This window comes from Nesoenas mayeri (genome assembly GCF_963082525.1).
Source record: "Nesoenas mayeri genome assembly, chromosome: 1".
NCBI classification, from domain to species: domain Eukaryota; kingdom Metazoa; phylum Chordata; class Aves; order Columbiformes; family Columbidae; genus Nesoenas; species Nesoenas mayeri.
Window position 1 is genome coordinate 2,066,320 of NC_137541.1, and position 21,791 is coordinate 2,088,110.

At 51.8% G+C, this 21,791-nt stretch overlaps 1 protein-coding gene across 1 annotated transcript in view; it reads right to left on the bottom strand.

Moving 5' to 3' along the window:
- Window positions 1-21,791, bottom strand: part of TASOR2 (transcription activation suppressor family member 2) — a gene marked incomplete at both ends in the record, with an annotated part of 43,331 nt that overhangs the window by 6,273 nt on the left and 15,267 nt on the right. Inside the window, 10 exons of the mRNA XM_080359902.1 lie at window positions 118-243; window positions 1,435-4,637; window positions 7,908-8,266; window positions 9,513-10,491; window positions 12,081-12,317; window positions 13,989-14,103; window positions 14,197-14,765; window positions 18,893-18,967; window positions 19,080-19,152; window positions 21,636-21,739. Coding sequence (XP_080216028.1) covers window positions 118-243; window positions 1,435-4,637; window positions 7,908-8,266; window positions 9,513-10,491; window positions 12,081-12,317; window positions 13,989-14,103; window positions 14,197-14,765; window positions 18,893-18,967; window positions 19,080-19,152; window positions 21,636-21,739 — 5,840 coding nt within the window. The remainder of the gene's footprint in view (window positions 1-117; window positions 244-1,434; window positions 4,638-7,907; window positions 8,267-9,512; window positions 10,492-12,080; window positions 12,318-13,988; window positions 14,104-14,196; window positions 14,766-18,892; window positions 18,968-19,079; window positions 19,153-21,635; window positions 21,740-21,791) is intronic.

The following is a 21,791-nucleotide window of genomic DNA, read 5'->3' on the forward strand; positions in this document are numbered from 1 at the left end:
CTGAAAGTTAAATGTGCAGCTCTATATAGTGCAAAATTATAACAAAACCTTTAAAATGGATCGTGATATTAAAAAATAGTGCTGGTAGAAAAAATAAGGACGGATTCGGGGCCTTACATTGTGGATGTGTGAGGAAATGTCCTCGTTCCTGATGACGATGAGCAGCTTGTCAGTGTCTGGGTGTTTCGCTTCGCAGAAGCTCAGGGGTTCCGTCTCCACGCGGCCGCCTTCCTGCAGCAACGTCTGAAACAGAAAGCGCGTGAGGAGGTTTGTACGGAGAATATCTGTACAACAGCAGTGCTGTGATACTTGTATACGTGTGTCTGGGGACAAGGACAGAGGAACAAGACAGTCACCCCAGCAGAGGGCAGGCTACGGTGTCCGTCTGTCCAACAAACCACGTGCTCCAGGCCGGGGCTCCAGCCAGTGGTGGAAGAATCACAGAATCATAGAATCATTTTGGTTGGAAAATACTTTTAAGATCAAATCCAACCATTAAACCAACACTGGCACTGCCCCATGTCCCTGAGAACCTCATGTCCGTCTGTCCAACCCTCCAGGGATGGTGACTCCAGCACTGCCCTGGGCAGCCTGTTCCAATGCCCCACAGCCCTTTGGGGAAGAAATTGTTCCCCACATCCAACCTCAACCTCCCCTGGCGCAACTTGAGGCCGTTTCCTCTGCTCCTGGCGCTTGTTCCTGGGGAGCAGAGCCCGACCCCCCTGGCTCCAAGCTCCTTTCAGGCAGTTCAGAGATCAGAAGGTCTCCCTTCAGCTCCTGTTCTCCAGCTGAACCCCCCAGGTCCCTCAGCCGCTCCATCACACTTGTGCTCCAGCCCCTCACCAGCTCCGTTCCCTTCTCTCCACTCGCTCCCGCACCTCAAGATCACCTCCTAGAGTTTCCAGTCCTTTAATGAGAGCTCGAGGAAAAGCCACCTTGGGGGGCATTGAGTTTGGGCTGCTCCTGTATGAATTACAATTTTGGTTTGGCCTGGGGGATGTTCAAGTGATGGGACAACAGGAAATGGCCTCAAGTTGCACCAGGGGAGGTTGAGGTTGGATCTTGGGAACAATTTCTTCCCCAAAGGGCTGTGGGGCATTGGAACAGGCTGCCCAGGGCAGTGCTGGAGTCACCATCCCTGGAGGGGTTGAACAGACGCAGAGATGAGGTTCTCAGGCACATGGGGTAGTGCCAAGGTTGGATTAGTGGTTGGACTCCATGATCTTGAGGGTCTTTTCCAACCAAAATGACTCCATGATTCTAATTTCTGGTGGTCAGGGCCAAGATGAAGTAGCAGAGGCATCTCCTGGCTCAAAGGAACCAAACTGCAGCTGTGCCAGGTTGAACAATCTTGCCCTGCGCCCGCTCCTGCTGCCCTCAGCTCCCATCACGGGGCCACCCACCCTCGCCCAGCCCAGGAGGACCCGCCATCACCTTCACTCTCGCAAAGAACGGCTCCTTGCCCGTCTCCACCACGTAGAACATGCCGGGAGGGCTGCAGGCCTCCTTGGCCACGCTGCGCAGGTGGAAACACAACGTGCTGCACAGGTCGGCGATCATCTCCTCGAAGGTGGCCGTCCTCTCAGGCAGGGGTGCACGTGTCCGCTCACTCGCAGCGTCCCCACGTGCCACAACCGGCCCTTTGCCCTTGTTCCCCACGTCAGCCTGGCTCAGCATCACCCTGTTGAACTCGGCGCACTCATCGAGGATGACAGCGATGTCCCCAAATGGGTCCTTTAGCTTATTATCGTATTTGAGCCTGCTGAGGTGGAAGGGAGGTGCGCGGCCGTGGCTCACGGTTTGGGATCTGGCCCTGCTCCTCTTGTCACAGAGGGTGTCCCGCCACAGTGGACACGGGTCCCCATGGCGGCCGCTTTGCCGGGGACAGCCGGGTCCCCTCAGCCATGTGTCCGAGGGCAGGATCGTCACCTGCAAAGGGCTCCTGCTCCGCGGGGAGAGCGAGACGGGAGCTCCTTGCACAGGCAACGTCTCAGACATCGCCCGGGGAGAAAAGTCTTTTGGAAAGATGCTTTTGGAGGTAGAAAAGGGTGGTTTCCCACTCCTCAGGATTTGTTTTAGCTTATAATGGAAGCGGAGACACTCTGTGTCCAAAGTGCTCTGGGTAATTTCCTCAAACCCCCTCCCCGTCCCCAGCAGCGACTTTAACAGATGCGACTGCCCCGCGCGGTGGCTGCACCTCGAAGATGGCAAATTTCCCATCCTCTCCCGGCACTTTTTGGTGACCACAAAGTTCCGGTAGTCCTTGGTGACGCCCTGGCTGTCCCTAATATTGACGTACGGCGGAATGAACCTGCTCTTGGTTCTCCCCGGGCCGATCGACCAGCCGTGCTCAGCCCGTGAGCAGCTCCAGTCCGCTCCCTGCAAGCCCCAGTCCTCGCTGCTCCCCTCCGTGTGCGCCGAGCTCACGGAGGGGGAGTCGCAGTTAGTCCTTGTACCCACAGATCTCGTGCTGTAGGATCCCCTGGATCGTGAAGACCCCCCAAAATAATCCTGGTCTGAGTCACCGGAGAAAGAATCAAAGCAATCTGCAGAAGTCAAGCCCCTGTGTCTCTCTTTGCTGGGGAGCTGCTTCGCCCAGGGGACAATGTCTGAAATATCCTCAACGTCACTAAGCTCTGGGCCCTCTCTAGAGATTCCTTTGCGTGCAGGTGACGGTGACATCAGGAAGGGGACAGCGGGGATTTCTCCCTCTTCCACCTCCAAGCTGGCACCCTCCAGATCAGCACACGCGTCGGATCCCTCATGCTCGCTCTGGTTATGCATGGATTTGGGGCTGCATGGTAGCACCAGCAACTCCCCTGCTGAAAACAATGCGGGGCTGGCCAAAGAGATGCTGCTTCCTTCTTCGCAGTCCTCAGGCAGGATGGGCTCCTTGTGGCTCCCTACAGCATTTGCTTGTCCCTCAGGGCTGCCACACCCGGGGCAAGTGCCCACGCAGCAGGACCGTGGGGCACCACCCAGAGCCGGATTTGTGCCAGGAGAAAGTGTCTCAGGGCGCACACCAAGGATTGAATCCGGCTCAGCGCTATCCCAACCTGTTTTGTGACTGAGTGGAGGAGGAGGCCTTGATCTCGCATCACCTGGCACAAGCACAGCCACGGGGAAGCATTCTGTTGGCTCTGCATGGCACAAACCCATCTCTTTTTTCACCTCTTCTGCACCTCTGGGCTTTAAGGAGCCATCCAGGCTCTTGGCAGCCGCACTCATCTCCGCAGCACCTACGTCCTCACAGGTTTTCCCGTGTTGGCACAGGACTGGCAACCCCTCGCTTTGCTCTAACAAGTGGTCGGGGAGGTCTGAGTCTCCACCATGGAGGAGAGGGTCCTGTTTGGGGGGAGAAGCAGGAGCTGAGCTCACGCGAGCAGGTGGGGACAGGCTTTTTGGGGAGCTCTGCTGCTGCCTGGGGTGCTCCTCCATGGCAGATGTCTCCTCTGTCACCGAGGAGGAGGAAGGCTCTGATTCCTGCAGGTCACGAAGAGATGTCTCTGGCTCCTGCGGTGGCTCAGTCACCATCCTGGTGCTCGTTTCATCGCTCCCGGGGGAATTCTCTGCACCCAGACTCACGTCGTCGCTCTCCCCACCTTCAGAGTCACCTGCACAGTCGAAGGCAAAGCCTTGGTTGTCACCTGCTCCCGAGGACTCACCCAGCACATCTGTCCGGTTGGCAGAAGGGCTGCTACGCTGTTCTTCCACCAAAACCTTCCTCTCTTCTTGGTTCAATTCACCAGTGCTCAACAAAGCCAGATCAGCATCAACGTTGCCTCCAGAGCTTTGGGAAAGGCGGCTGCTCCCTCCTAGGTCGCTCTGCAATGGAGACGGGATGTTTGCCACGGCCTCCTGTTCCTTTGGAGCAGCCCCAGGATCTGCTGCTCCATCAAGAGACGTCAGGCAGACAGAGCTGGAGTCAGGGGACACAGTTAGTGACCGTCCCCGGCTGCACGGTGACTCCAGGACAGCTGTGCCGGCAGTTTCACTCCCAGCCAGCTCCCACCTTTCTGCAGAGGGCGCACAATCCTCATCTTTCTGCTCCGAGCCGTCCCCAAGTGTTTCTCCAGCAGGTCCCGGTTTGCCAGTGACGCTGTCGGGCTGCGCCCCAAGGACAAGGCTCGGATCAGACAGTAACGGCAGCATCAACCTGTTGTCACAGCACAACCCTCTGTTGGCTGGAGTGGCTGTGTGTGTCAAATCAACACGGTTTGTCTCTGCATCTGGGGTGGCCAGAGCTTCCCAGGGCTCCCATGGCGTGTCCAGGTTTGGTGCCGTCTCACCAGGAAGCCCCTGGGGACCAGTCCCAGTCCCATCTGACAGCCCCGGTGTTGATCTGCCTGGGCAGGGGGATGCTAAGGCAGCAGGGCTGGGCACAGGGACACCAAAGTCCTTTGGAGATGCCAAATTCTCTGGCTTCTGCTCACCATATTCGTGCTCCATGTCGGCACCACTGCTTTCCAAAAAAGCTGAATTAACAGATCCCAGGACTGTGCTTTCATATTCAGAGTCCTCTTTCTCTTTTTTAACTTCTTGCACCTCTTCCTCTTTTTCTGGATGTCCAAAGGGATCTTGTGATTCTCTCCTTTTCCCACTGGCTCCATCGGGCTTCACACTTTTGGGATGTGTTTCTAAGGGCATCAAATCACAGGCATGTTGTGGTCCATCACCAGTGGCCCAGCTCTTGTCCTCAACCTCCGTACAGTGCCCAGCATCTCCAGCGCCCTCGGTGTCCTCGGGAGGGCCGGGGCCACCTCCTGACCCTGCTGCCCACTGTCTCTTCTGCTGCTCTCCGTGTCCATGCAGCACACTCGGTGCATTGTTCCGGGGAGCTGTCCTGGAATTCGGGGCTTGGCCACGTGAGTTTTTCCTGCCCAGTGCAGCTGGGGACTTGTCAGCATTGCCAAGCTCATCGGAAGGGCTGGGGGTGATTGTAGTGTCTGTCAGTCCCTCCTTGGGCTGCTCCTCCTGAAACAACACAATTCTGAGGTTAATTTTCAAGGGAGGCGAAGGCAGGAGCTGAGACGGACACGCGTGGGTATATTAAATGCTCAGACTTTGTGAGCGCAACCATCCCAACAGCAACTGGGGAGATTAGTTTGAGTTTGTCTCTAAAATAAGTCCACGTTGAGTCTTTACCCCACGTGAGTCACCACCGTCCCCACAGACAGCCAGGGAAAGGTTTTGAAACCTTCTGCCTTCTTAACTTCATGAAATGGCTTTAAAAATAAGCCAAACACTGCAAGGGCCATCAGCCAGCGCCCAGAGGTAACATAGGCAGCAGCGTCCTCTTATCCCTACCAAGTTTATCTGTATGAGCAAACTCTACAGACACTACGGATAGTGAGCTCACATTTCCTCCCCAAATCTCTACTGCCTGCTCCACAGCACTAAACCCAGGTGGTAAAAACACCAGGATATTTTTTACCTTCTTGCAAAACAGAGGCAGCCCTATGGCTGCTGCCTGTTCGCTCAGAGCAGAAGTTTTAAAGGAATTATTTTATTAATAGTTCTTGAATTCAGGCTTGAAAAATGTCAGCAGACACCCATGTTTTATATTTACTCAGGCACCTCCACTCCTGACCATCTGCAGGCTGCAGAAACCATAAGAAGTAATTTAAGGACCCTACCCAGAATGGAATATTAACTGACTACACCAGAGGGGCGAGGGAAACGTTGTGAAGTGCTGCACCGCCGTCTCTGCGGGGGAAAGCTCTCCGAGCCAGCAAAGCGCAGCTCTCCTGAACCACAGGTCTTGGTAAAGACCGTCAAGATCAGGGAGTCCAGCTGTTAACCCACCCCTGGCACTGCCCCACATCCCTGAGAACCTCATGTCCGTCTGTCCAACCCTCCAGGGATGGTGACTCCAGCACTGCCCTGGGCAGCCTGTTCCAATGCCCCACAGCCCTTTGGGGAAGAAATTGTTCCCCACATCCAACATCAACCTCCCCTGGCGCAACTTGAGGCCGTTTCCTCTGCTCCTGGCGCTTGTTCCTGGGGAGCAGAGCCCGACCCCCCTGGCTCCAAGCTCCTTTCAGGCAGTTCAGAGATCAGAAGGTCTCCCCTCAGCTCCTGTTCTCCAGCTGAACCCCCCAGGTCACTCAGCTGCTCCCATCACACTTGTGCTCCAGCCCCTCACCAGCTCCGTTCCCTTCTCTCCACTCACTCCAGCACCTCAAGATCACCTCCTAGAGTTTCCAGTCCTTTAATGAGAGCTCAAGGAAAAGCCACCTTGGGGGGCGTTGAGTTTGGGCTGCTCCTGTATAAATTACAATTTTGTTTTGGCCTGGGGGATGTTTGAGTGATGGGACAACAGAAAACGGCCTCAAGTTGCACCAGGGGAGGTTGAGGTTGGATCTCGGGAACAATTTCTACCCCAAAGGGCTGTGGGGCATTGGAACAGGCTGCCCAGGGCAGTGCTGGAGTCACCATCCCTGGAGGGGTTGAACAGACGCAGAGATGAGGTTCTCAGGGACATGGGGTAGTGCCAAGGTTGGATTAGCGGTTGGACTCCATGATCTTGAGGGTCTTTTCCAACCAAAATGATTCTGTGATTCTAATTTCTGGTGGTCAGAGCCAAGATGAAGTAGCAGAGGCATCTCCTGGCTCAAAGGAACCAAACTGCAGCTGTGCCAGGTTGAACAATCTTGCCCTGCACCCGCTCCTGCTGCTCTCAGCTCCCACCCCGGGGCCACCCACCCTTGCCCAGCCCAGGAGGACCCCCCAGGTCCCTCAGCCTATTGAAAAGTACAGGAAAGGCTGTGCCGTGTCTCTTGACACATCTGAGCTGCTGTGACCATGGGCAGGCAAAGGCAGGTGCCCACAGGAGACAGGGAGGCTTTTGAGTCCTGGTCTGGGCCATTTGTGGTCCCACTCCTCCCTCAGTTAAGCACAGGTTTGAGACCTCATCCAAGCTCACAGAGCTCACAGCTGAAACCAGGAACAAACACTGAGCTCAAACCTTTTAATTGATTTAGTTCTTTGGGATTCCTTCCCCTTGGAGAGCATCCATGTCATAGAATCATAGAATAGTTTGGGTTGGAAGGGATCTTCAAAGCTTCCCCAGTTCCCCCCCTGCCATGAGCAGGGACATCTTCAGCAGCTCAGGTTGCTCAGAGCCCATCCAGCCTGGCCTGGGATGTCTCCAGGGATGGTTCATCCACCACCTCTCTGGCCAACCTGGGCCAGGCTCTCACCACCCTCAGGGCCAACAATTCCTTCTTCATGTCTGGCCTGAATCTCCCTCCTCTAGTTTAAAACCATGACCCCTTGTCCTATCACAACAGGCCCTGCTCAAAAGTCTGTCCCCATCTTTCTCCCTAGGACAGGCATAGATCCAGCTCATGCTGGAGCCCAGGGATAGAGTTCCAGCCAAGTGGGTATTTAAACCCAGACTGATACCTGAAAGCTGCTTTTTTACAATGACTCTGAGCATGTGTGTGTGGCAGTCACTTGGAGCAGCTAAATACTGGGGGACATCCATGTCCTGCTTTGGGGACCGCCACACCCGGCTCTAAGAGAGCCCACAGGCACGGCTGCTCCACTCCTCTCAGAAGATCCTTCTCCTTGAAGTGCAAAATGCATCACAGAATCATTTGGGTTGGAAAAGACCCTCAAGATCATTGAGTCCAACTGTTACCCCAACACTGGCACTAACCCATGTCCATGAGAACCTCGTAGTGTGCCCTGGAGACTCTAACCACCCAAACCCCAAGCTCTTACCGCAGCGATGGGCGAGATGTCACGCACATGCTCCTCAGGAATGGCCGCTGTCTGTCTGTCTTTCACAGCCAGGCTCTCGTCTGCGTGTTCAGGGAGGGAAAGGCTCTCAGGACAGCTTGTGGAGGAAGGTTCCTCCTCCTCCCCACAGGGCAGCTCTCCTGAAGAAGACGATACTGTACTATCAACAACACCAGGAGTCCCATCAGCGTCAGTCTGCGAGTCTGCGGGGCTCTCTTCTGCGTGGAAAGGACCCTGGCAATGCGTGCTGTGATCCAGAGAGCTGCTGGGAGTCTGGTCAGGGTCTGACCCAGAGTCCGCAGGGCACGTCTCCAACCCAAAACAGTCCTCACCATCATCACTAAGCTCCATAAAGCCTCCAGAGCTGTTTATTGAGACATACTTCTTGGGGTTGCTGTGCTCCACCACCTTCCTCGTGCTGCTGAGGAGTTTGCTGGGTTTGCTGTAGAAAAGAGCCACCCACATATGAAGTATCAGCTTCATCTCTTCCACGTCATCGGGCAGATCAGGGTCCCAGGGCCTGGAAGGAAAAGGAAACACAGCCTGAAACATCTTCATCCTCCCTCTTGTTGACTATGACTAGCACAAGGGAACTCATCTGGTGCCCCATAGTGCAGGGGGGCTGCAAGCACCCAGCTGCAGTCACCGACTGCTCAACGCAGCTTCCAGCTTGTTTGAAAAACAGAGAAACTCACAGCTGCAAAGGAGGACTTGAGTTAATGGTACCATTTCTAGCTGGAGAGACATGGGAATCATAGAATGGCTTGGGTTGAAGGGACCTTCAAAGGTCACCCAGTCCCCCCCTGCCATGAGCAGGGACATCTTCACCAGCTCAGGTTGTTCAGAGCCCCGTCCAGCCTGGCCTGGGATGTCTCCAGGGATGGTTCATCCACCACCTCTCTGGCCAACCTGGGCCAGGCTCTCACCACCCTCAGGGCCAACAAATTCTCCTGAATCTCCCTTCTTTAGTTGAAAACCATCACCCCTTGTCCTATCACAACAGGCCCTGCTCAAAAGTCCATCCCCATCTTTCTTATTGGCCCTTTTTAAGTCCAGAAAGGCCGCACTAAGGTCTCCTTGGAGCTTCTGTTCTCCAGCTGAACATCCCAACTCTCTCAGCGTGTCCTCCCAGCAGAGCTGTTCCAGCCTCGGGTCATTCCTGTGGCTCCTCTGGCGCCTCTCCAGCAGGTCCATGTGTGTCCTGTGCTGAGGACCCAGAGCTGGACCAGCACTGCAGGGGGGTCTCACCAGAGCGGGGCAGAGGGGCAGGATCCCCTCCCTCCACCTGCTGCCCACGCTGCTGGTCACACAGCCCAGGACATGATTCGATTTCTGGGTTGCAAGTGCATATTGCCAGCCCATGGCCAATCTTGCATCCACCAGTATCCTCAAGTTCTCCACAGAGAAGATACACCAGCTTTAACCCAGCTAAACTGGATATGTGAGCATGGGGAAAACGACAATTATATGCAAAAGAAAGCAAAAAAGACCAAAGACTCTTCCAAAAGCACCCTGAACATCCACCAAGAGATGTCTCCAGCAGAATGCCTTCCATACTGACTTAAAATCACAGAGCCATAGAATGGCTTGGATTGGAAGGGACCTTCTCAGCTCACCCAGTGCCCCCCCTGCCATGAGCAGGGACATCTTCAGCAGCTCAGGTTGCTCAGAGCCCTGTCCAGCCTGGCCTGGGATGTCTCCAGGGATGGTCCAGCCACCACCTCTCTGGCCAACCTGGGCCAGGCTCTCACCACCCTTTTACTTACCCATGCAGGGCGCGGATGACGGTTTTCTCCAGGGCATCATTGGTGTATCTGCTGTCCAAACTGAAGAGATACTCTCCCTCCCAACGACACGTCACCTTCATATCACCTGCGGCTTCGCCACAGATGTTCACCGTGTGGGACTTGGCAAAGTCCTCCTTCATCCTGGTGGAGAGCAGGCCGCTCCTGCGCCTCATGGCCACGGCCTCAAAGGGTCGCTGAGCATGGGTGCTGTTCTGGTGACAGAAAGGGAGGACTTTCCCAACCAGGGGTCCTGCTCGGGTGCTCCTGGTTCCATTTCTGGAGGGTGCTGGGCCGGGGTAGGGGGCTCCTCTGGGATACATATGTTTTTTTGGGTGCTCAGGCATCTGCGAGGCGTATGAGTGCTCAGCAGAGATGAAGGAGTGCTTGTTCACCTCGGCAGCTTCTTGAGTCTCTCCTGGAGGCAAGACAAGGGGTTTTGCAGGGCTGGGGTTCTCGCTGTTGTTCTTGCTGAATATTCCAGTGTTTTTCTCCGTAGGAACAGAGGCCAAGTCATTTAAATCTATTTTTTCAGCATGAGGAAGCTTCTGGTTTGGCAACACTTTGCAAGGAGAGGTGGCTCCCTTTGCAAGCTTGTCCATCCTGTGGTATTCATGATCAGAAGCGACACACGAGGATTTATGCTTGCAAAGACTCTGCTGCTCCTTTGCAGCATCACTGGAGGGGCTGCAGGACACATCGATCATCCCGCTGTCCATGGGGATGAGCGAAGAGATACAAGAACCCAGGGCCAGATCAGCCAGCAAGTTCAAGGCATGGGACTCGTAGTTGTTCCCCTTCAGATCGAAACCGAGATCGGCGACCCTGCCTGGGTAAATCTCATCTTTCTGGTTATCTGCTCCATGGCATTGGGAAGAAACTTCACCTGGGAGGACAAACGGCTCATTCCACTCTGTGCGAGAAAAAAGAAAGTCAGAGAATAAATGAAGACCGTCCAACTCTGCCTTGAGAAGGTTGTCTCTCCAGCATCGAATTTACACACTTAAAAGAAAAAAAACACCTTCATGATCATGCTACAAAACCACCTCCATGGCTGCTACAAAACGATCCCGAGTTGGGATCTAAGCAAGTTCAGGAATGGGGTTTATTCTCACAAATAAAAGGCACAGGGTCCAGAGTGACCAAAATTACTCTTGACTCCGTGTACAGAGCAGTTTGGCCACATAAATACAACCTGAGATCTTTTCGGTGTTTTCTTAATCCTTTTCATTTTGCTTTCAATTTTCTTCTAGCTTGAGTATTTGCATTTTTCGCAGATAAACCCTGTGCTATGCTTTCAATAATCCACAGGAACACAAATAAATCCCCTTTGTGTTTTAACACGAAGAAAAGCCACCGTGCCCTCACACTTCCCACTGCGCATCCTCTCAAAGAGCAGAACCTGCCCCTGAGCTGTAACCCGGAGCACACGCAGAAACCCAGGGGGGCTCCCAAAAGCATCCAGAGAACACAAAATTCAGCTTTCAGCATTAAAAATGCCCCTCACTGTGGCTCAAGGCCCGTGTTCATAAAAACAGTATGAAGTCATTAAACAAGGTTAATGCCTTCTCCTAAAAACCAGCACTAAAATCTCTCTTCAAGTGAAACATGGGGGATTGGACTAGATGATCTTCAGAGGTACCTTCCAATCCCAAACATACTGTGATACTGTGAAAATGAACCATGTCTATGCTATTATATTTAATCTCTTTGGGAAATGCATAGCAGGGCATATAAATTGAGTATTTCTTAATCCTAAACACTCTTATTCTGCATTTTTTGGGAGATCCTGGCATTCAGCAAGACCCATCTGACACCCTGTGTGAGAGCACTGGCCAGATCCACACTGGGGACCCTCATGTGACAGGGACAACGAGGGGCAGTACTTGATAGACTGATGAAAAGTGCCACATTTCAGGAACATGTGGCAATCAAATTACAAAGAAAAATGGATAAACTGAGCCAAGGTGGCTAAACCAGTCTCCAAAGCCGCCTCCTCCCTTAGGAAGGGGAAAAAGAAAGAGCAGAGGCAGATTTGAAAAAGGACAACGTGTGAGGAAACATGACAAATTAACAGAAAAATGACTCTCCTGTTCCATAATTTATTTTGGCACCGTAAAACCGGTTCTCGGTTTAAAAGCAGACTCCCAGCCGGCACCTGCAGACGCTACACCCTGAGGTTGTCCACACTGCCTCTTAAATCCACTGTCTGTGAAGGCTGCGACAATCCGTCTCTTTTTAAAATGCCCTGATTTACAACACCAGGGACTAAAACTCTAAGCAGACGCCGGCTATGAGCAGAGGTTATAAAGTTCGGCACGTGAGCTGCCTCAACGCAGTTTCGGAGCTCGCCGGTTAAAAATGAAGCTTTTAAAACTATCCCAGCAGTTTGCCAAGGACGCAAACTGAAGGTCTGGACTCAGAAGAGACCCTGCGTGGTTTGTGTAATAGTGATTTTCACGGTTGCTTTCATGTTTTACACTACGAGCGCATAATGTTTGATGATTTGGCTTTCAAAGGCAAGATTTCCACAGGGAACGGCGCTCTTACCGTTTTCTGCTTGGTTTTTGGCATGAGGTTTCGGTGGGCTGTTAGCGGCGCTTTTTAGCATCTTATTTTTCACTGGCTTCGCGACAGTCTCAGCAACAGGGACTATTTTCCCGTCTGGGTCCTTCAGTGTCTTTAGTCTCTTTGTTTCCAAGCCAGGGTCATGGGGAGCTGAGGTTTCCTTCCAAACAGGTTCAGACTGTGTTTTGTGGATAAATTCTGCAGACAGGACCTCCGCACCTGGGAGAAGGAAAAGCAAGGGCATTTATTTCGGTTTGAGACATATTCAACTTGATTTATTCATCTCATCTCATCTCATCTCACAAATGGGTTTGTTACCGATGCAAGCGATCAGTAAGTAGTTATTAAAAATTAAGCGTCGCTCCTTAAGCTCATTAAAAGCCTGATTTCCTGACCTGGAGTAGGTGTTCTCAGGGGATAAGTCACTCTAATTCCTGCCTGGCACACCTGCACCCAGAGGTGCTTATTTCCCTCTCCCAGAAGCACATGAGAACCTCCCCCAGATCCACCAGCAATGTCACCCAAGCCCAAGGCAATGTGGCCCGAGACAGAGCTCGATGGACTGTGAACGAGGTGGCTTCAGACACTGTGCTACACAACAGTCTGTTTCCAGAGTCGCTCCTCCTACCCATGATCTACTTAACTGCCAAAAGAGGCTCCTTTGGATATTTTCAGCCACATTGGGAGTGAGTGTTGATCTACTGGAGGGCAGGAGGCTCTACAGAGGGATCTGGACCAGCTGGACTGATGGGCTGAGGCCAGTTGTCTGAGGGTCACCAAGGCCAAGTGCCAGGTCCTGCACTTGGGTCACAACAACCACATGGATGCTGCAGCTGGGGAAGAGCAGCTGGAAAGTGCCCCGGCGGAAAAGGAGCTGGGGGTGTTGGTGACAGTGGCTGAACATGAGCCAGCGTGTGCCCAGGTGGCCAAGAGGCCACCAGCATTCTGGCTGGGACCAGCACTGGTGTGGCCAGCAGGCCCAGGGCAGTCACCGTCCCTGTGCTGGGACCTGCGGAGCCCAAACCACCAATCCTGGGGCAGTTCTGGGCCCCTCACGCCAAGAAAGGCCTTGAGGTGCTGGAGCGAGTGGAGAGAAGGGAACGGAGCTGGGGAAGGAGCTGGAGCACAAGTGTGATGGGAGCGGCTGAGGGACCTGGGGGGTTCAGCTGGAGAACAGGAGCTGAGGGGAGACCTTCTGATCTCTGAACTGCCTGAAAGGAGCTTGGAGCCAGGGGGTGGGCGGGCTCTGCTCCCCAGGAACAAACACCAGCACAGGTCTCTGGCCCAACCTCTGCTCAAGGTTGGGCCACCTGGGGTTGCTCAGGGGTTTGTCAAGTTGAGGTTTAAATACCTCCAAGGATGGAGATTTACAACCTGCCCTAGTGTTTGAACATGTTTGCTTTGAATTTTTTCCTCTTAATGTCTAATAGGATAAAAGCAACTTGTCCTGGTCACATCTTGACCCATCTAAAGTAGAAAGCACCAGAACAAGAGGAAACAGCCTCAAGTTGTGCCAGGGGAGGTTGATGTTGGATGTGGGGAACAATTTCTTCCCCAAAGGGCTGTGGGGCATTGGAACAGGCTGCCCAGGGCAGTGCTGGAGTCACCATCCCTGGAGGGCTGGACAGACGGAGATGAGGTTCTCAGGGACATGGGGAAGTGTCAGGGGTGAGGTAACGGTTGGATTCCATGATCTTGAGAATCAGTTCCAACCAAAATGATTCTATGATTCTATCACCACCAATCTATTTAGATGCTTTCAGGAGCTGTCTCCTTGCTCTGAGCACCCAGAGGGGGACAACAGGACACAGCTGTTAGTGAACCCTCAGCATCCCAGCTGGATACCCTGGAGAAGCAGGAGAAATTCAGCCCCATTTACACAGCACTTACCTCTTTTCCTTCTGTGCGGAAACTGCAAATTGGCTAATTTAAGCATGGGCTCGTTGGAACTGGCCGTCAGCCCTGGCTTCATAGGCAACGAGAAAGAGATGCTGATCTTTTTCTTCTTTTTGTTTGCTCTCCTGTTCCTGCTGCTGTCCCCCAGAGGATGCATTCGCATCTTAAGGGGTGGCCATTTCTCCCTGGGGCTGGTCGCAACGTCTCGCCTGGATTTCCTCATGTTCTGCTGCGCCCAGGGCTTGCTGGTTGAGTTGATGTCTTTTGTGGGCTCTTCACCGCTCTGGTCCAGCCCCACTGTAGGGCTTTCGCTTTTGATTTTTATTGCTGCTGATGCGTTGGGAGGAAGAGGATCCGGTGGCCCAGCTGAAGAGACATCCACTTTATCATTGTAGTGAAGAGACTGAACAGCACCAGTCAAACATCCTAAGGCAGCGGGCACTTCCAGAGTATAGCTGCTGGGATCGGAAAAATAACGCTGCAGCTGGGAGAAGGATCGTTCTGGGTGTTTTTTGAAGGGATTAGTACATCCATCCTCGGTTGGTGCGAGGAGAGAAGTTTCGCCAGAGATGGGCTGTGTGTTTCGATCGAGTTTTGCGTATTCTTGGAAGTGCTGTTTGATACGGATGTTGGTACCAACTGTGTCCTCCCAGGAGGAATCGGTGGCTTTTTGTAAGGCATAACGAAGTCCAGGCAAAATGGAGGTGATCTTTAATGACACGTCACCATCGTCGCTATCTTCCCTTTTATCTTTTGGATCCTGCTTTTCAACTGCGAAAGGAAAATAGTAGAATTTTACTCAAAAAAATGATTAAATTCCCCAAATCACCTCACTGTTACATTCTAAGAGAACACGGAAGTTATAAAAAAGCCCCAAAAGCCAACCTACAAAAAGCAACCCCCAGGGGCAATGTCCTGGTTTGATGGATGCTGGTAACTGCTGAAGGTAAAGAAGAATTGCACGTGGGAGTCAAAAGTGGATTAAATTCAGATGAAAGATTGCTGTTGTAGCAACTAGCCCCATTCTGACGGGAATTACAGGGTGAGATGGCATACACAGTGATCTAAATCACTTCACTCCAGCAATTCTTGCTATATCCAACTGTTAAGACAGTCAAAGCTCTGAAAATACATGGAGTTTGTCTAAAAAACCCACAAAAACCAGCTTAAATTCAGTGTTGCTTGTGCAGGGCGTTTAGACTGGCACCATTTTCAGATCTCTTGTGCTCTTTATGTCCCTGTTCAGGGGCAACTTTCAGCAGCTCCATCTCTACCTGCTTGTGAGCACGGGTGGACCCGCTTCACGTGAGGACACCACAATCAGTGCTCTGGAGTGGGATGAGGAACATGGACGTCCCCAAACAGACCCAGGGACGTGAACCCCTGAGCGATTTGCTAAAGCTGAAGGACTGATCCTACTGAAAACAGTTGGTGTTTCTGATTTCAGCAGGAATAATGCCCTGCTACATGTAGAGCACAGTATCATAAAAGTTTAGCTCCTCATAAGGATGAAGACTAATGAGTGCCAGGACTCTGGCCAATGTCGTCGTGGAAGGTGGCTCTTTTTGGCACAGCAGTGTCTCCTCACTGTCTGGAAATGCCTGGAGAGCCGGTGTGATATGCAGAACATGTCGGTAGAGCTCAGCTTCACTGAATCATAGAATCATTGTGGCTGGAAGACACCCTCAAGATCATCGAGTCCAATCATAACCTAACTCTAGCACTGAACCATGTCTTTAAGAACCTCATCTATGCGACTTTTAAAGCCTTCCAGGGATGGTGACTCCAGCACTGCCCTGGGCAGCCTGTTCCAATGCCCCACAGCCCTTTGGGGAAGAAATTGTTCCCACATCCAACCTCAACCTCCCCTGGCACAACTTGAGGCTGTTTCCTCTGCTCCTGGCGCTTGTTCCTGGGGAGCAGAGCCCGACCCCCCCTGGCTCCAAGCTCCTTTCAGGCAGTTCAGAGATCAGAAGGTCTCCCCTCAGCTCCTGTTCTCCAGCTGAACCCCCCAGGTCCCTCAGCCGCTCCATCACACTTGTGCTCCAGCCCCTCACCAGCTCCATTGCCCTTCTGCACAAGCCAGACTTATCCAGCTTCACCCTCCACACCCCAGCAGTCTGATTTTGGCGCTTTGCACCCGCAGGTTTAGCCCATCTGTACGTTACGGTCCAATTTGGAGGTTTCTTTTGGCTGCAGGGCCTGGCTGACAACCCTAGTGCCCTTCCCGGTCACATCTCTTTCCAGCAAGGCAGATGTTTCTCTTCCCCTTCCAGATGTGTGATTTTCTTTGCCGATCAGCCCTGCTCTGGACTGGCAACGCTGCTCTGTGTTACCGGCAAGCCCAGGCATCCCCGGAGCCGGATCCTGGCTGCCTGCCCCCGCTGCTGGCTGGGGAACGCTGCGGCACGTCTGCACATCAGGCTCATTATTCCTGCCCTGCATTCCTCCCGACGGCTGTCTGGACAGGAAGGGAAAAGATTCAGAGACCACTTGTTTCGAAATGGGAAATATTATTCATGCTCCAAGTCTGAGCTGAGTGATTTCAAACGTGTCCGTCGTTCAGCGACCGTCCCTTGTCCACCCAAACCGTTGCACAGCTCTGCTTATCTTCACAGAAAGGAGAATCCGTACAGAAAAATGGTTTATAATCCCAGTGAGGTCTCGGACCCAAGGGATAGTCGGGGCTGGCCGGGGTAACACCGCTCGCATAGGCAGAACGGGACATCACACGCAGGAATCCCGCTGGCACCAGAGGGAAAACATCTGGAAGCCATCGGTGTTCAGATCACGTCATGTAACAACGCAGAGTGTTTGCTCGGTCTTATCCTCTCCTCCTGCTCCTCAGCTTTGCCATCAGCTGCTCTCCGGCTGCCCAGGCTTTGCCTCTGCTTTATCATCGAAACCAGCCACAAGTAACGTTCGCCACAGTCCCAAACCTTCCTACCAAGTGGCTGCTTCCACTGTCTTCGCTCTGGGATGTTCCTTCGGTGCCCTCTCCTGTCTCCACCACCCTCTTCCACAAAAAGCTTCTTCAAAATAAATACCCCCCTGCTCCATTCTCCTCTCCCCCAGCACAGTCAGCCTTTCCAGACTAAATCCCTCTGCTCTGGAGGGTATTTTGTGCCCGTTGCGGGGCTGGTCAGCAGGATCTCAATATCTGGGTGGCCAATTCCCACCTCCAGCCTGGTCTCCATGCGTTTTCCTTCCTTCACCTCACCCAGCTTCAGGTTCTTGCTTCAGGGGTCACAGCAACACCCCAGCACTTTGGTTCTTGTGTCTGCCTCAGGAGGAGCCTGTCCCTCTCCTATACCTAGAAAAGAAACTAGAAAACGTTGCTACGCTAATACCGCCACCAGCAGCACGTCCTAAAGGTCAGGCTGACCAAATTCAGGCATCAAAGACATTCACAACCTGCACTGCCAAGTTACCACCACGTCTTTGCCCAACTTACAAGCCTATGTGGATCCTGAAGGAGGAAGTTTCTAGCTGGAGGTTAAACACCAAAAAAAGGACAAAATAAGCCACGCTCAGATGTGCTGTTGGTTCCTGTCGGCTCTTCTGCCAATTTTATCTTGCGGGGAGGGGAGATGGGTACGTCCTGCGCAGCTCTTTGGGCAGTGCCAGCCATCACTCACGCAGAAGCGGAATGAAACACCAGCGTGCGCTGGCATAAAGGGCCTCTTGGCTCGTCCCTGGGATGACTCAACAAAAAGCAAGCCAGAAGTTACGTAGAGCGAAAGGTTTCTGTTTCTGTGTCGCCTGGGGATCTGCAAGGCTCCAAGTATTACTGGTGGAGCGGATGCAGCACAAGGTGTGCGGATGACGCCGTCCAGGGGAGGCAAAGCAGTAACTTTCTTTATATCCACCAGAGGAAACTGCAGTGTGAATATTTCCACGCAGACAGTGCAGTGTAAAACCAACAGATGTGACAAAAACTGGAGGCAAACGCAACAGACGTCGAAGCTCATTCTTATTTCAAGATCTGCGGGTTCAAACTGTGCAAATCTTTATTTTCTCTTCTTCAGTGCAGCATGAAAAGCAAGTTCTGGGGCTGCAAAGAGCCTGAATTCACCTCCCAGGTCCCAAAGCTGTGACTCACCGTGGCTCTGCCCAACACCATCACCCTCCCTCACCCGTCACACACCCTGACTGGTTGTCATGGCCCCGCTGCCCATGTTTACCGATCCCACGTCAGAGAAATCACACGATAGGGCTAAGCTCCAAACACTTGCTGCTCTTTAGGACACAACGCCCCTTCCATACAGCCCATTTCGCTTGTTATTTCAGCAGAAAACAATGTATTTCTTTTTTCTTTTTCAGGGCAGGTTGTTTTCCTGTTGGTTTAGCAAATCACGTCAGCTCCGTGCAGGGTCCAGCAAGTGCCATGTGTCGTTTCTCCCCCCTGAGTATGGCACCTTTAGGCACCAGGGCAGAGTAGAGGGGAAGAAGGACCTCTCTTGATCTACTAACCACCCCCCTTCTAATACACCCCAGGATGCCATTGGCCTTCCTGGCCACAAGGGCCCAGTGCTGGCTCATGGTCACCCTGCTGTCCCCAGGACCCCCAGGTCCCTTTCCCCTATACTGCTCTCTAATATGTAATTTCCCAACCGATACTGGAACCTGGGGTTGTTCCTGCCCAGATGCAGTGAACAGGTAAGGCATGCCCATGTGCAGTGAATGGGTAAGGCAGGGAATCTGCTTTACATCAGCTTCAGATGCAGCAGAGCGAGAGAGCTGAGACTTTGCTCTTTTAACGCCCTTTGTGCTAAAGCTGTAGGTGGTTCTGAGCAGAGAAATCAACTCTTTGAGAGGAACGTGGCTGTGAGAACCCTCTGGTGAGGATCCCGCACCCAGAACACGGTGTCTGAAGCCGGCGAAGGGAACATTCCTACCTCTCATGCACACAGACCGGGACGAGGAGAACAGAAACAGGGCCAGGAGGCTGACGGGCTCCTTGGGGTCAAAATCTATAAAAGAAAGCAACAGGTTTTGTTTAAACTGAGGCTGCCCATCGTCTGTCTCTAAAACAGAGCAAAATGTTTAAGCACAGATATTGGTATCTACATAGCCATTTCTTACCGTCATCTTGTGCCAAGGCGGAGGACGTGAGGAGGATAAAGACTCCTCGATCTTGTAAATATTTGACGATTGCCTGTAAAGAAACACACACAAAGTTAAAGCAACCACTCCCTCTCCTCCTTAGCACACTTTATATCACTCAGCATGACTACCAATGTGCTGTGATTGTTGCCAACACCATCAGCTCACTCCCTGCTGAGGAGGACACTGTTGGGGTTCACACCACTTCGGCCAACCCAGAGTTTTCCTTCCATTTGTGTTGTTATTCAGCTCTCAAATTCCTCCTGTCTGTGCCTTAAAAATTCAATACCCTTAGCCAAACTGGTTGCAATTAATGAATAAGGTTAAGAATTTGACTCAAGTTCAAAAGCTCCTTGGCATCTCAGCCAGGAACTGCTCATAGCAACCCAACGGGAAGGTTTTCCCAGCAGTGAAAGCAAAGCATCTGAAAAAACCAACAATCGACGGTTCCAGTCACAAGCCCGACTGAAGTTCAGGCCACGCAGTTTGCTTATTAGCAGCACCAGTATCAATGAATACGTGAGAAAGAAATTTGCTGAGTGTAAGCAACGTCTGCCACTCCGTCTCGGAGCTGGATGACCGCATGTCTAAAAAGATACGTACATTTATCAAGGATTTTCTGGTGTTTGGGTGTTGCTTGATGCGTCATCGCAGAGTTTGGCTTGGACTGCCTTTCCCTCCTCGGGGACACCCGTTTGGATATTTTTCCTCCAAACAGATGCATATTTTCAGGAATGTTACAGGAACAGAATAACTCGAGGGCTTCTAACGCTCTGCGAAACTTTGCTGATCTCATTCAATATGTTCAGACATAACAGAGGGTTGGAGTAATGCCCACGGCCTCTTTTCTCCAGGAAAACAGAACAACTTGGGAAAGGCTGAACAATTTGAGTGTAATATTCACTCCTCAGAACAGTAGCTCCTGGTTTGGTTGTCTCAAGCCAGCAGAGCAGAAGGGATGAGAGCCAAAATCTCTGCTGCATAAATCAAGCTCGATGAAATAACTGTGGTTTCTCACCAACAGGATGATTTTCGGGCAGGTGAGGAGGAAAGTCGAGCCATAAAGCAGCAGCTGAGATGTCGCCAAGCACCCAGAGCGTGTATCAGCCACCCTTTCATTTTCACTTGAGCCCTTCGCAAGGTGGGTGCCCAGGAGACCAAGGGCCTCAAGTTGCGCCCGGGGAGGTTGAGGTTGGATCTAGGGAACAATTTCTTCCCCAAAGGGCTGTGGGGCATTGGAACAGGCTGCCCAGGGCAGTGCTGGAGTCACCATCCCTGGAGGGTTGAACAGACGCAGAGATGATATTCTCAGGGACATTGGGTAGTGCTCTGGATGGGTTATGGTTGGACTCGATGATCTTGAGGGTCTTTTCCAACCAAAATGATCCTGTGATTCTAAGAGCTGCAGCACAGACAGATCTGTGCCCCAACCAGGGGTCCAATCCCTGCTGTACAGTTCAGTTCACTTGCACATGAAAGGACATTAAGATTGTCTTTGCTAACCTGTTTATTTTTTCTTCTCATGTCTGCTATTAATAGTTTAATCAATGCTTTAGAGAATAAGAGTGTTTTTCTTACAAGGATTCACAACAAACACTCGCTCTGGTGCGTTACATGTGGGATTTGCACATCAGTGAGCAGCTCCTCAGCAGCGCCGCACAGCAACGGCACGTCCGGGCACTTCATGAGCCGCTGCCAAATTATAGCGAGGAGAGGACGTGCCCTTGTGGCCATGAATTTACAACTCTGAATCTACAAGGAAGCATCAGATGCGAGAAAGCAACTAGGAGCAGCAAATGCAAACCCAACCCAAGCCGAAAACCCAGCAGAGACACAAGTGCCGTGCTGAGGTTCAGCCCTTGGCATCACAAGGGAATGCGACTGGGAATAAAAGGGAATCACACTGGGAATAAAAAGATTACAGTGTGCTAGGAAAAAAAGCCTTATCAGATAATACATTGTAAGGGAAATTACCCGTTAGAAAAAGCATAAATCTCAATATTTTCAGAGCTCCCATGAGGTTTCGGTATCATAACTGTATCTAGCTGAGTGGGGGTTATTTTTTAGCCAAAAGGGAATAAGGCAGATGCATGACATCTTATATCTTTTGCTTAGTAATTGTCATTTTGGCATTGAAGGACTTTGCTTCTGCTTTCTTAATATATAAGATCACCTTGCAGTCCTTGTCCACTATGCTGTTTGCAATGCAAGGGGGAAAAATCATGAATAAAGACAATAAAATAATCTCATCTGGCATAAATATAGCCCAAGAAGAGTTTTGCCTGGTATAACGGCTTCTGCTCAGCAGGGCATGCTCACCCTAGAAATCAGTTTCCAGCTCATAGAGGGTGATGTTCAGTTAACAGATTTTATACAGAAAACTAAACTGTGTTTGAGAATAACAAAGCAAGAAAATAAAACCCGAACCAGGGAAATTCAATCCCTTTCTCATTAGTTCAGAATCTGTGAATAATGTTACTAAAAGTTCAAAGAGGCCCCTTTCCACCTGGAATGACAAGGTTTTAAAATACTCACCAAGTCTTTTTCCTTCAGATTTTCTACTAACAGATCCATTTTGTATTGATCCTTATCTGATATTTCCACTTCATACAGACTGAAGTAAATGCCCTGAAAGCAGACTGCAAACAAAAAGAGAGAGAATTTGACGCTGAAATAGTGCCTCTTGCATGA